The sequence below is a fragment of the Prinia subflava genome, chromosome 2, assembly GCF_021018805.1.
Source record: "Prinia subflava isolate CZ2003 ecotype Zambia chromosome 2, Cam_Psub_1.2, whole genome shotgun sequence".
Taxonomy (NCBI): Eukaryota; Metazoa; Chordata; class Aves; order Passeriformes; family Cisticolidae; genus Prinia; species Prinia subflava.
In genome coordinates, this window is record NC_086248.1 from 58,153,769 (window position 1) to 58,168,664 (window position 14,896).

The 14,896-nt window shown below is 40.5% G+C and overlaps 1 protein-coding gene across 3 annotated transcripts in view; it reads left to right on the forward strand.

The window, feature by feature from the left end:
- The window catches only part of MTHFD1L (methylenetetrahydrofolate dehydrogenase (NADP+ dependent) 1 like), a 144,647-nt gene extending 131,227 nt beyond the window's left edge, over positions 1-13,420 (forward strand). For 2 of the 3 annotated variants that reach the window (XM_063390104.1, XM_063390105.1), the window contains 2 exons: positions 6,619-6,727; positions 10,410-13,418. In XM_063390104.1, coding sequence (XP_063246174.1) covers positions 6,619-6,708 — 90 coding nt within the window. In that variant the 3' untranslated portion in view covers positions 6,709-6,727; positions 10,410-13,418. Of the gene's footprint in view, positions 1-6,618; positions 6,728-10,409 lie in introns of all 3 variants that reach the window. The other variant, XM_063390103.1, reaches the window with a different exon arrangement.
- Positions 13,421-14,896: the final 1,476 nt, after the last annotated feature.

Genomic DNA, 14,896 nt, shown 5'->3' on the forward strand with positions numbered 1-14,896 from the left:
GAAATATGATCATCGCTCTCCCTAACTCCAGTGGTCATCATCAGGTTTGGCAAATTTTCATTACAACTAAAAAGTAAACCATTATTTAAACACAAGCTAAAGATCATTGGTTATCTGCTTTCAGAAACCCTTGTTATTTTCAGGCAATGAAAAACAATAAGATAATATTTTCTTAAACATTATGTAACTTTTTAAAGTAATTTTTTAAAAAAACATTGCCATTTCCAAAACTGAATTTATTAGTTTGTAAAGGTTGATATGTTTAGAACTTGTCTCCATTATGCATCTGCTTTTCCTAATGTGAAATTTGGAGGTTTGCTTGCTTTTAAGAGGTGGTTAAAGGTCACTTGAGTATCACTTCAGGCTTTGGTATTATCTCCCTCTGTAATACGTGGTGGGTGGATGAGATGAAGACTATACTTTGTGCATTTTTTTGTTTTGGCCATTTTGTTCTGATGTTCTTCTTGTAATTATTGGGAGGGAAATACTGTTTTCTTAACTGTTCTCTTTTGTTATTTTCATGTAATTTATTTCTTTCCATCATTCAAAATCTGAGCTACCTTTGAAGTGATAGAGCTCTGCACACTGGAGGAATTTTCCAGTTCTGTGGAACAAACTTCAAGTTGACCTGGAAATACTTAGTATATGCTGCCTAATTTTTCTGTACCCTTTTCACACTGAGTGCCTCTGTGTGCTGTAGGACAGTCCAGGTTGAAGATGAAATAAGTTCTCACTGGAAGTGTTTGCACAGTCAAATGCTTCAGAGTGCTGGAGTCCTACCCTCATTGCATGAATAGTCTCATTTCCAAGTATAGGTTTGAAATGGAAAGTGCAGGGACCATGAGGGGTCCAGTAACCTGCACACGCTTCTCCAGCCATGCAGTGCAGTGAGGTGAGTGTGAATCTCTCTCTCGTGCTCCATGGATTGCAGTTCCCCTGGTGCCAGCTTCCAGTGCCTGGCCAGCATCACAAGTGTCAATGGGAATAATTGGCACTCAAAGCACACTGAGGGCAGGCAGCACTGGAGACCAGGAAGGATTTCTTCAGGAAGTTATCCCATTCACCTTTGCGTGCCCTGAGACTGACAGATGCACTGAAGTCAAGCAAATTCCTGGTGGTGGATCTGTCTTCCAGAGCTCTAACTCACTCCAGGAAACGTTATTGAAACCCTGAAGCGTAGCTCCTTCGTGCTGTGCCTCAGGATTCCAACAAGTTCTGGCACGTTGACCGTAATGCATACAGGTTTATAGCACTATTTATAAATCTCTTGAGTTTCCTCTTGTATTGTTTCTTGCTGAGGGAGTGTGGGATATGCAATTCATCCCATCAGATTTTATTGAGGAGTTATCCGCAGTCATGTGCTTGCTGGATTCTCTTGAGAAACAACATCTGTTTTCTGCAGTATTTCAAGTTTGAAATGCTTGTGAGTTGTCATAGCTCATTTAATTAACAAAAGGATAAAATTAAAAATGTGAATTACTTGCACTTCTTGTCAAATACAGTGTTAACTCCATAAGCCACTGATTAGGGAAGTTTCCTCAATAAGGTATTGGCTGATTTTTCAGTGTTTTCTAATGAGTTGTTTGCCATACTTTCTGTAAGTACAGATTCCTCTGGTTTTCTTTCCTTTTTCAACAGAAACCATGTTATGCCTATAAAACAGACACTTCTTGTCTTGCAGGTGAAAAAGACACTAAGCATGAGTTGGATGTCCTCTTTGGGACCATCTGTTTTGCAAATTGTGCCATTGCACTAACCCTGAGATTGTTAAGGCAATCTCAAGTTCTGTTAGCATATTTTCATATGGATAAATGAAAAAATATAAATACATATATGGATGAAGGCACGCTCAAAGGCAGGATGTCAACCACTGATAGGCATTTGTATGATTGAAATAAAGGAATTTAGCAGCATGGTTCCTCGTGGAACCACAACAAACCTGGCTAGCAGAGTCTTGGTGCTTGACTGTGTTCAAGTGTTACATAGTTCTCATGGCCAACTCAAATTACAGGTCAACGCATAATTCTCATTTAAATGAAACTTAGTTACTCTTCCAGTAACTTAGGGTGCATTTGTGGAGAGGGTGTGGAGCAACACTTTCATATGGATTTCTTGAAAAATAACTGGCATTCTCCATTTGTAAGGAAGCTCATTATGGTTTTTTTGTTCAGTCATGTAAGTAAACTTCGGGAGGATCATAAATGCCTAATACAACAGTAGCCTTCAGGCATTCTTAACTAAAATTGTACTTTATCTTCCACCAGCTGTGCATTTCCAGCAGCGTAAATGATCCTTAGGATAAGCTGACTGTAAGACTTGTTGCTCTTGTCTCCTAAACACAGAGAGCCATGGTAACAAGCAGCGTTGTATTTTTCTCATCATCTTTCTGCAGCTCATTCGCTCTCATGGATGTACAGACAGTTGCACAGTTTGTAGAGAAAATGGTCTGTTCCTAGAAAACTAGCTCCTATTAATTCCTAAATTATTTGCATAACATTTTTTTCTTTTTTCCCTGCATGAAGCATTCATATGAATTCCATTAGGCCTTAAGGTACCAAGCTTATGCCTTATATTTTCTTTCTCCCAGGAAAAGTGTGATAGTAATAGTTTTGTTCACATTAAGTACTGATTACTTCAGCCATCTAAATCCAGTTTGTGATTTTGGGTGGATAATGTGCTGTCATTCTCCACTTCTTACCCTGTTCTTGTCTCACAGCCATGCTCTGCGATGTTGCATAGCTACCAATCTATAACCCAAATATTACTGTATTAGAGTGGAGAGTTGTTCTGTTCTCTGGGCAATACATAGAGGATGTATATTTTACGAAATGCCAAGCAAGCTGCTGTTTGACTATAAATTTCTGTGGGTTTGTCTTGTGCTGTGCCTACCTGCTAATTACCGAAGTGATTTACGTTTTAAGCATATTTTTTCTTTCGTTGTTCATCTTCTTTTTTTAAGTTTTAAAACTGAAATAATTTTTTAATTCATTATCTAATGTTTATTATTAACTAATTAGTAATTAGTTATTTCAGGAAGCCTTGGAGGGGTGGAGATAGTCTGCTGAGCACTCTGCAGAATGCGCTAGTCGGCTTTCCCCCTCCATGCACAAAAATCTGGGCTCTGGTTACTGAGGTCAGGGAGAGAGATTCCTCTGGATCATGCCTGCTGGAGTAGAGACCAACTTACTTACTAATGCCTTCATTCAGCATCGTGAAAAATGGTGAGAGGGAAGAGGAGCATCCTGAGCCTGCAGCCATGTGGAAAGCCAGTCAGGTGAAGCCTCGCTGCAGCTTTGCAGCAGACTGAGCCCTCTCTTCTTTCCTGCCTCTGTGGTTGAAGGAGAGAAATGGAGGGCTGGAGGGGGAATAATTGGTAGTACTCTCCTCAGCCAGCCAGCTTTCTCCTCCTATTGACCTTGAAGTAATGAAAAAGGGATAGATTCTTCTGCATGTTACCTCTGTGTGTACAGATAATGAGAGCAGAGAGTAATGATCATAAATCTACATGGCTTTGCCTGTTTGAAAGTCTGGGCCATGGGAAAAATTACAGTACATAGATATTTTCAGACTGTAATTCACATAAGTATTTGTCCCAAAGTGTTTATTCTGGAGGGGGGTTTTTTGATCTTAATTTTATGCAGCAGTGGTTTTAATTCAGATGAACCTATTCCCTTTTGTTGGCTTCAGTTTTCAGTATGAGAATAGTTGTTCCCAATAGTTGTTCCCAAACCAGCAATAAACTGGTTTGATATTTGCATTTTTTAAAATGTAATAACTTTTCATTAGTTAAAACAGTAGAGTTATACTGGTGTAGCACTGTGTCTGTGAAAGAAAAAAAAAACCACCACACAAGTCCAAAATACGACATACATATGTAGGACTTGTATTTAATATTTAAACAAAACAAAACAAAGTCTTGTAAATTAGCTGTAGTAAAAAAGAAACTTGGAATTTGGGAGTTTGCTTTCAGATGTTGAACTGCTATACACAAAGTAACTAGAAAGTTGTCTTTGGCAATTTGTTCACTCCCCTCCCAGTGAGATGTAATTCATTAAGGCAGTTCCTTGTCAAACATTAACTCAGCAACTGGAAGGAATCTGAGACAGAAAATAATTAAGTAACCCTAATGATGTTGCAGTCCAACTACTGTGGCCAATGGATAAGGAATAGTAGCAAGGTGTTTTAGTACTTAGCTAAGATGCCAAGGCAATGTCAGCCAATAAGTGATGTCATGGCAGGGTTTGGTCAATGCAAACTGACAATTTTGTCTTTTAATCCTACTACTTACAATAACAAAACATCAGGAAGGACTATATTTAAAAACAGAGGAAATGTACTGAGCCACTAGAAGAGCTTGTTGCATTGTTTTTCCTCTGAGCTAGATCTCAAATGAGGTGATGGCTGTGCCAGTGCTGAGCTCCCGAGGCGCCTTTCCCCCTTCTCAGTGCAGGATTAACCTCTGAAATGCCAGCAGCATTTACTCTCTGGGGTAAATGGGACTGTGCTGGCGAGGTCTTACGCTTTGCTTGTATTCCCATGATGGAGTCATGACGTAAGTGTTCGGAGCAAAGCTGCAGCACAAGGGAGATGATGACCCTTCACTGAACATGCAGCAGGTCAGGCTGTGAGGATGAAACACAGTCTGCCCCAGAGCCAGGGGGGCCTGGAGGTCTGGCACCCTGCAGCAGCTAGGATGGTGGTCATATGTTTTTCCTCTTTCCAGGCCAATTATCTTGTTAGGGCGTGCCTTTGGCCAGAGAAAACACTGTAGCTGAGCTGTGCTTGTTGGGGAATTAGGGAGGATGGAGGGAGGAGGTTGCCTGGCTTTGAGCTGTCTGCTGGAGCGCTGGAGGTGATGGCTGGCCACAGCATACTCTGGCTGCTCCCCTGGCGCAGCCCTGGTGGTGATCTGGTCATCTGATAAGCAGATTTAGTTCATCGGCCAACCAACCCTGGCCACAAAAACATGTGCTGACATCAGTGCACTGTGTTGGACGAGTTGGTTGCAGTAAGACGAGTGCCAGAGCCAGCTCCAAGGGGAAATCATTCCAGGGGTTCCCAGGGTGAAACTTCCCTCTTCCAGAAGCTGTTTCAGCTCAGTCATGAAGACATACCCTAATCTGACCCTTTCTGTGGGTTCTGGTGTTTGGAGTGTTTCTGGTACTCAAGCCAATATAATTTTTTTTCTACACAGCCATTTTTGAAGGTTACCTCCTGTGGTCAGGTTAACCACCAGTTTTCATGAGCTCTGCTGACTTGCCTGAGTGAAAAGTTTGTTCCTCAAAATCCAGTAAATAAGTTTTAATGCTTAAAGACTCTCAGCCAACAAACAGTCAGGCGAAGTTCAATTCCAGGTTTGTTTTGAGAGATTTGAAGGTCTTTCATCAGTTCAGGTATTAATATAGGGGCTATTACAGCAGGGGTGTTCTCCACGTTCTCCACTTTCTCCACTTAGGAGGTTAAGTTATCAAAAGGGTTTAAGGAGTCATGAAGCCCAAATGCTGTTTTTAGAGTTCCTTGAATCAGTGGAAATAGAGTGAGATATTCAGGGTGTGAATCCAAAGTGACCAAAGTTGATCCAAACTGGTCCTGTTTTAAAACTGCCCCACAGGCACAGCCTTTACACTGTGCCAGTGGTGGCACTGGGAACGGGGAAGCCCTTCCTGGCTTAAAGGGCTGAAAGAGGAGAAGATGAAGCAGATCAAAACCCAGCATTATTCTGCCAAACCTGCTCTCACAACATCTCCTTTGCAAGGGAGAAGTGATGAGTCCCGAGGTAGGGAGTTGGGAAACGTGAGAACCTCTGATTTAAAGGGGCTTAAGCTGTTGTGGGGCACCTCAAGATGTCTGTGTCATTCATGTACCTTTAACTGCTGCTAAAAATGCCAATTTCAAGTAATAGTATAAGTAGCCTGAGCAGAGCTGTAGTTAACTGTGTAATTTAACTCCATTACACTTTTGACATGTTTGAAAGTATGCAGATGCTAGTGTCTTATGCTAGATCAGGATCTTAATTATGCATAGTTTGAGATGATTGGGTTGGTTTAGCTTTGTATCTCAACCTGTAATTCTAACTACTAAATTAGGATTCAGCTGTAATTTCTGTACGTTTAGTAGAACTATTTCAATTTACTCCTGACATTAGGTAAATGTTGTGATTAATTCTGCTTCTGTATTTTGGTTTTCTGTGGGAGAGGTCTGAGTTCAACATATTCCTGTCCCCAGGTAAATTCAGACCATTACATCTTTGCCCTTTGCTGTGTGATTTTTATTTTTCCAGGAGATATAAATGGATAAATGTGGATAAATATTTTGAGGAACAAGCAAGTCCCAAAGGGTGTTCATTTTGTTACAGAATTGTTCCTTAAGTCACTGTGTCAGCCTGTATTTTGTGGCTTTTGTTTTCTCTTTCTTGTCTTCTAGAAGCCATATTTAAAAATTCATCAAAAAAAACCCAAGTTTGACCTTTTTAACAGAAACACAAAATGTGGTAAAGATCATATCTGTGGTTGAGCCTGCGTCGAACAATCCAACTTTTCTCTAAGGTTTACATGCAAGGGTAGACTGATTATCTGCTCACAGGTGCAGGAATATAACTGAATGTCATTGTTTCCACAGATGAGCACCATGCCAGGACTGCCCACAAGGCCTTGCTTCTATGACATTGACCTTGACCCCCTCACAGAGCAAGTGAAAGGATTGTTTTGAGAATGACATCCAAATTCAGGTCGGTCAACAGCCTTTGTTTTCCTGTTCCAGCTTGGGGGAGGATGTTTGTGCCTAGTATGTGTGTAAGAAAGGATGTCAGGAGTTTATCTAGGCTCTAGTTGCAGTAAGGATTTCAGACACTTTGGGGGTGTATTTCATAATGTGCTGTTTATCACATGGGTTTCTCTTTTGCTGAATGGTGACTGGCACTTTGCTGTTGCCCACTAATGGTGCCTTTTGGATTTCCTGGCACTGTCAGTTTGGCATCAGGAGGAGCCAGCTCTGCAACTGTGCTGCTCTTGGCTATGGAAAAAGCCAGTCTGAAGAAACCATGTCATCTTACTCACCTCAAAAGAAATACTCTTTGATACTACACTCACATGGCAGTGTGTGTCTGTCATTACCTAGATATCACGGAAGATATTTCTCAGTTTGTTCATGAGCTCTGCTTTGTTTTTTCGTGTTCTGTTTTCATAACTGCTGTCATCTCTCTCAAATGGTAATAAGCATTTCAGGAACACAAAGCTGTCCTCTTAGCCTGTTTTTCATACTGGATTCTCTCCCTTTTCCTCGAAGGTTGCAGTTCCCCCACCACCTCCTCCCTTTCTCTAAGTACTTAATCTTCTTGGTGTCCTGCTTTAATTTTGTGCAGCACATGTTCCTCACTTAAAAATACAAGATGGTATGAAAATATTTCATGCTACTCCATTTTAACCTTTTAACATAATAAGTGGAGTAAGAGAGAATGTAACCCTGACTGAAACAAACCATGTGTGCCTGTCATGGGATTCTCTCCTTTCATCACTTAGCTTTCTCCCCCAGTGGATTGGTCTGGAGAGCAAAAGGGTTTTTCTTTGTTTAAGACAGAAGAACACTATTACTATGAGCTAATAAAACTGTGATTGGACCCCAGATCAGCCACAGCTTTGAAGTGGATGTGCCCAGGTGCTTTAGCCCTGCTTTAGCAGTCCCTTCTTACTGTGGATTGAGTGAAAGGGCTTTCATTTTCTATTTCTGTGTTTTGATGGATTGTTCGGAGGAGGGGAGAGGTTTGCACAACCCGACCAGACCAAGTGAACGGTTCACTTGCCCACACATTCACATGGATGCCACAGTATTCACATAACATCTGATGAGAGCAGATTTCTACCAGTTTGTGTGTCCCAGTCAAGACAAGCAAAAAGCACCTAGCTTGAAAGTTAACCTGCATGCACAGGTAATTACCTGCATGCAAACCATCCCTGACTGTTCTGTGGCTGGGTAGTGTTGCACGTACCACTCTTGGCATATATCCCACCTTGGTTACTGATACACGCGATGTGTCTGACGGCTTCGTGCATACATATTGATTCATCATGTGTCACCCTGTAATTGCTCCTGAACCATTTGGAATGACTGGAGAATCCTAATGTAAAATCTATATGCAGATTCACAGAGCCTGCTTAATTGGCTGTTTACTGCCTCGTCTTACACAAATCCATCCAAACCAGGGACTGATGAGTTTGGAAGAACAACAGTAATTAAGGAGACAAAATACTCCATTCCAACTGTGAAGGCCTTTCATTGGAAGCTGTGCATGAAATGAAAATGTTAAACTTGGCTTTTAGTCAGTTATGGTGTTTTGTCAGATGTAAAAAGAAATGGTAATGAAGTCACAAAAACATAATAGGTAGGAAATAACATATAGGAAATAACATATGTAAATAACATATAGCCAACTTAATAATTTATTTTAATTTCATTATGGAGATATTGTTGGCATCTCACAGGTGAATGATTCATCAAGTTTAAGCCTTTTAAAGAAAAAACAGCTTGATTATATTTATTTTTCATCAATATAGGCACATACCCTTGCTCCTACCTTTAACAGTCTAAATAAATGCCTTGAGAGTGTGGTAATACCCAGTGAGCACCACACCAGTGTTCATTAGCTCTAAAATTCATTTGGTTCATGTGCTAGATTTGTACATTGCTAATTTTGGAAGAAGAGAGAAATAATATTCCCATGTAGTCTTTACTCACATCTTTCTGTGGAGAAGTTTAGGAGTATCCTTTGTTTTCACACATTCACTGAAATGAACCCACACTGTAGGTGATACCATGCTTTGAGGTCTTTGTGGGTTTGTTTCTGTGATGGCAGATCAAGGGATTTTTCTTCATTTAATTTGAATTCTTCAGCATTTTAGTGTATGATGTAATATTATTAATAATACGGTGTTTTGCCAGCTCATTAGGGCTGATTCAGATCTTTAGGACGTTTTAATTGAAAAATATTTAGAAATTTGTGGAAGAGCTGCAGATGTTTCATTATAAACATGCCTGCAGAGCTGAGAACAGTTGTTTTAGTGTGCAGTTAATATCCTCCTCTGCAATGCATACCTTCATCAGACCCGTGAAAGAGATACAGGCAGAAGTTCCTGCTTCTCAGGTTGCTGTGTGAGGCTCTGGCTGAGCTGAAACACTGGGTGTCATTTGCCACTCTGATTTTTCTCTACCACTTCACACCAGTCATTTGAACATGCTCTAAAGAGTCATGGAAGTAAAAACCTTATCATAAAAGTCAACTCTCTTTTTCTCTGTTGACAAATAGCCAATACATGGACACACAATATTGCAGTCTCTGTAGGAGCGGTGTGATCTGTCAAAAAAAATGAAACATTAATATACAGAAATGAACCCAAAGGAATCTGGCTAGTCCTTTGTCACTGGCCACTGTCTTATTTAAAATTATACTGTCCAACTCATACACTAAGAAAGTTGAAATTGTTTCCTTAGGAGCTGTCTGTAGAGAGCACCGGTCAGAGTAAGACTTTCATGGAGACAAGTCTGCCAATAGGAAGAAATTAAAAAAAAAAAATAGTATTTGTGCTCAGTGAGAGGAAGTCACAAACTGCACCTGCACAAGTAAAGTCTGTTAAGGATCCTTGAGAGCTCTAAGGATCCCTCTGATTTCATCAGTGGCAGTAGGTGCCTGCTCTTACTGTGCAGGCTTTGAGTATCCAGGTTGATGGCAGCAGGGGGAAATTGTTCTCCTCAGTCAGCTGTGCCTTTGTAAGGCTGCCACTGTCCACAGTGTCGGATGCATTCTTGCACTCTTCTCTTCAAAACTGGCAGAGCATTGGGATTATTCTAATATACAGCATGGCTACTTTGCCACCCTCAGAGCTTTTCTGAACTTGAAAGGAATCCCAGAGCTCTGCCTGTGAGCGTCTTCGTGGCCATAAAGAAGTCCATAAGAGCAGGAGACCAAAACTGGTTTTCTAAAACTGCAAACTATTTGTTAGATGTTTTCATCCTAATTTATTCAGATACGAATAGAAAGTGTTTTAAGACCTTTTCCTTACATCCACAAAACTGAGACTATGAACAAAAAATTTACTTGTTTTAGTCTCATTCCACAGTATTAACAAAATAGTAATTAGTAATTAGTCAGCAAAAATTACTGCAGTAATGTGCAGTCTGAAGTCTGTATCATGCTGGAATATGAGTACAGATCTTTATTTCTCACTTACTTGGGCTACACAGATAATAAATGGGAGGTGCATATGACATAATTATACATTTTTGTTTATTATAGTTAAGGCAAAAATATCCTATTTCACTGAAGCACTCATTTTAGGTTGCGACGCTTTTTATTTTTCTTTAAAGAAAGCAAATATATCTTGTTTCAATGTATAAATTTCTTATCTTTGTCATTTCAGAAGCCTGAAAATTAAGAACTGCAACTTTCCTGTTTCCTGCAAGTAGGAGACAAAAAATGAATCTGAAATATTCCTGTTATGTGTCTCTGGAGGAATGTCAAGATAGACCAAAGAGCAAAAGTTTACCCTTTCTTCAAACTAGTTTTTATGATGAAATATAGCTGTAACGTTAAAAAAAAAAAAAAAAAAAGAAAGAAAAAAAGTACAGAAAACTAAACAAAAAACCCCCAGCAAGCTAAAGTTTTACTCGCTGTAATGCAGGAAGCTCTCTACTGCAGCTTACGCTTGTTTGTGGATAAAATGACATTGAAAAAGAGCATTTTTTCAACTCAGAGTTTTTGTCTTTTCTCAGAGGAATGTACAGAAGTATTTCCTTTATCTTGGCTATCTACTAAAAACTTGCATAAACATGATTATGCTGTGTGACCAAGCCTATTTCTCTCTGAAAAGTACACTTTTGCTCCTGGAACTCAAGAGCTGAAACTACACACAGATTAACTGCACATTTTTGAGTTATCATCAAGCGTTGCTCTGGATGCGTTTGGGCAACGGCCAAGTTTCAAGCAAGGAAGATATTAAACAGAGAAAGAACAGAGCATGTATTTTGTAAAAAGTTTTTAATGTATAATTTGTTTCCTTGTTGGGCAAAGATCTTTTGAAACACTTAAGCCATGGCTGTCTTGTATCCATAGGTCTGTCTTTATCCGAAGCGTGTGTTACAGGCTGTCCAGCTGATTATGTGCTTGTTGTGGTGAAGCTGGTTGTTCAGACAGGGCACTGCTCCTTCTGAAGCGCTGTTTTGCTCCTGTTCGTGGCTAATGAAGCCTCCTGCTGTGCTGGCTCCCGACCTAGAGTTTTTCCCTGGCACAACAGCCCAGTAACAACAGAGGAGCGTCCATCAAGCAGGGACATGGACAGGGCACAGCTTTTTTCTGCTTCATTTTGCAGGTTTTAATGACCATACTTGTAAAAATGGAGAGTATTTCCATTTGAAGGGGTATTCAAACAAGTTGAATTGCAAACAGTGTGCTTTAATTTGTCTCAGTGACTTTACTTTCCTGGTTTTTCTTAAAACCTGTAGCAAAACAAGCCTTAGGCACAGGATACTGCTTTTAGCTTTCCAAGCCGCTACTCCTCAGGAAACTCTCACTGACTGACTGTTGGCTCCTTCAATAACAAAAAATGAGACAGAACAATAGGGTGAATCGAGACAATAGACCATTGTTTTTTTAGGTAAAAAGCGGTGAAATAATGATGAGAGAGTTTATTTTCCTGATGACGTTTTCCATCCTGTCACTTCGCTCTGCTTACGCACATCTGCACGTTATGGGCTTTTGCAGTGTAGCCTGGTTCCCTTCTACAGAGCCACATTTGGAGACTTAATTATCTCAGGAACTCTGTAGTAATTGAGGGGTTTGTTTTGGTGCTTAAAATCATGCTTCGTTATTTATAAACTCAAAACTATAATTATGGACAGTAGAGCAAACTGGGAACAATTAATTGTCTGTGCCTTCCCTGGAGTAGCACGGAAATGTCTGCTGACTGCATTTCAGTGCTATTCATAGCGTGGTCCTCCAGCAACACGGGGATTGCTGTGAAGATAAATTTAAATGTAAAAACTAGAGCAATTTAATATTTTATCTTTACTAGACGATAGAGCTCATAACAGCCTAGACTGTGGATGCTTTAACTACACTGGAGCATGACAAACATGATAAGTAGAAAGTCAGATTCAAGCTCTCAGAGCTTCTGGGAAGAGAGATTTCTTATATTTTCTATTAAATTGTGCCACAAAATACAACTCAAAATACCAACTCTATTGGTACACACATCAGTGTTGTAAATTAGTCTTGCACACACTCATCATCTAGCCAAAAATAGCCAAAGAGTTTTGTAAGAAAATAAGTGTGGTTTCAAGACACAGTTTTCCTAGTAGCTTCCTTACAAGAAAAATAAACAAGGTTTTCCCTCCATTTTGTCCGGAGAAATTCAGAAAATACATAATTGTGCCTTTCTAGGAGCCAGTATGGTCCCCATGCAGTGTGGGGTACTAAATGGGGCACTGGCTGATTGCCTCTGAAGCTCCCGTATGGATGCAGATATTCAAGCAAAAAGTTTTATAAGTCATCTCAAGCTGCTGTATGATACTTTCTATAGTGTTCTCTCCATCTTATCCCTTCAGACCCCACAGGCTAGAACCATTTATCTGATTTATCAGTCTCTCCCTAAAACATCATTCCAGCTCATTTAGTTGAGAGTTGACAAACATCCTGTAATTTTTCTACTGTCATGTGCACAGGATTTGTTATATTGTTTAGATAGTTTCAGTAATTCAAGGAAAGCTGGAATGGCCCACTTGTCTTTTTTCGTAGCTTTTCTCCCACCCCATCTAGTTAACTAGCTCCAAAAATCTCTCAGGCTATTGCAGTTTTGGTCCTTTGTCATGATCCAAAGGGATGGAGCTATTGGCCGCTGGCTGAGCTGCAGAAACTGAGACAGTGTGTTCCCTGGGGCCACCCTGATTCTGAGGCCTTCCTTCAGAAGAGTCTGACATGAAAACTTTTTAAGATCAGTCTTATTGGGAGGTGTGTCAGTTGTTACATGGATGTGCCTGTGGGACTCTTTTTTTTTTCTTTTTTGCATCTAGTCTGAGCGATGTTGTCACATGGCAGAACCACAGCTTTGTAAGGCAGCTTGCCAAGCTTATCCCTGCATTTGCTGAAGTGTGTTTAGCACCATGCAGTTGTTTATTATCAGAAGATCTGCTTTCTGTAGTGACTGAATACTTTGTTATTGCTACTGCTAAACTAGTTCTGCAATGACATTGAAATACTTTAGAACACATGCAACAGGATTCTTCATTTGTAGTTTGAAATTCAAGCTCCCAGAATTTCAGTTGCCATGAACATGAAAATAAAGGCTGTGTGCTAACGTTTAGTTTGCACAAGTGGTGCCTGTCTGAATTCATTAATAAATACATCCATTATTTAATATTGTTCTCTCTATGATCTTGTCTCATTAAATAGTGACTTTTTCTTTTTAATTCCTCATAAGCCACTTAGTCTTGTCATGCCCATGTTTGCAGCTAAACATAGCTATGCCAAGGAAGGAGAGGAGCTCAGCCATATCGTGGTGAAGTGCCAGACGTGAGCAAAGCATGAGACTCTTACCTGGCTTCCCAGAACCCAGGAAAGTGTTTGGTGCCTGGCTGTTGCCACAAAGGGCCATGCACTAGAGAGTTGTCCACAGGTTCTTCTCCGTCAGTACAGTCCTTTTGAAGTTGGTTTGTGCTTGGGGAAGGACACACTAGGCTAACATCCTGTCCTGGTCCCAAAATATCTTGCTGTTGCCTTTGGTCCTTGACATGAAGGACTGGGTCAGATGCAAGGGTCAGTTGGACACTTTCCACTTCTCAGTTGTCAGCTGGTTTGTGTGAAGCAGTGTCAGGTACAGCAATATTATCTGTGGGCTTCTCAAGGTGGGATTCAAACACAAGTGATGCAAGAGCTTCAGGAATTATGGGTGCCAAACCATTAGGCCATAACATAGCAGAAAGCATCCTGGGAGCACAAAATAATGAAATGGAGAAGGTCGGGGAAGAAATCGAGCATTGCAGGCACACAGTGGACAGCGCTCCTGTTTTCTAAACAGCTTGAGTTTAGTCCCAGCCATGTGGTTTGCATCAGTGCTGGTTTTTAACACGCTTCTCATGGCTGGATTTCCAAACAGCTTCTCTGCAATGTTTCAACCAGGACCTTACCCATATGGGTAACCCACATTAGGTTTGTTCTTGGTGGCCCCCGTGTCTGACCTGCTGACAGCCACCCAATCAGCCAGGGGTGAGTGTGGGAGGCATATGCAAATTCTCCCCTCCACTGAATTGCTAGGGTGGTGAGGGAGGGTGTTACCCCTTTAAACATGCAGATTTTCTTAAAATTTTCTTTGGAGAAAGTATTTTAGAGAAAAATTTTAAGGCCAAGGTATGATTCCCTGCTTGGGAGGATTGGAATGGAAACACTGAAAGCCCCTCAGGCATTTGTCCTGAGAAGAGGACTGCTGTGCTATACATGTTACCATACACTGAGGATTTAAGGCCAGAGTGTTTACAAAAAGTAAGCTAAATTCAAATATTTTCACAACTGTGGTCATAATAGCAGTTCCCTACCCCATGCAGTTGAGTGTAATGCATTACATACACACAAGCATGAGCAAGAATCAATTGGTGCATGCAGTTTTTATGTAAAATCTTCAATATTTGCTTCCTCAGTAAAAATTTTAACTTGAACCTTTTGAGTAATGACTGGGAGGAGCTAAAGTGCTACATACCAGCATAGGCTCAACCTGGCAACCTGATGAACTTTCTTAAATCAACCCTGCACCAAATGATCTCCAGGTCTCCAAGGTAAACTGTTCTATGCTCCTATGAGCTGAGATGTTAGCAGAAAAACTTAGCACTGAGGAAGCCCAGAGCTGGAATACACCCCACA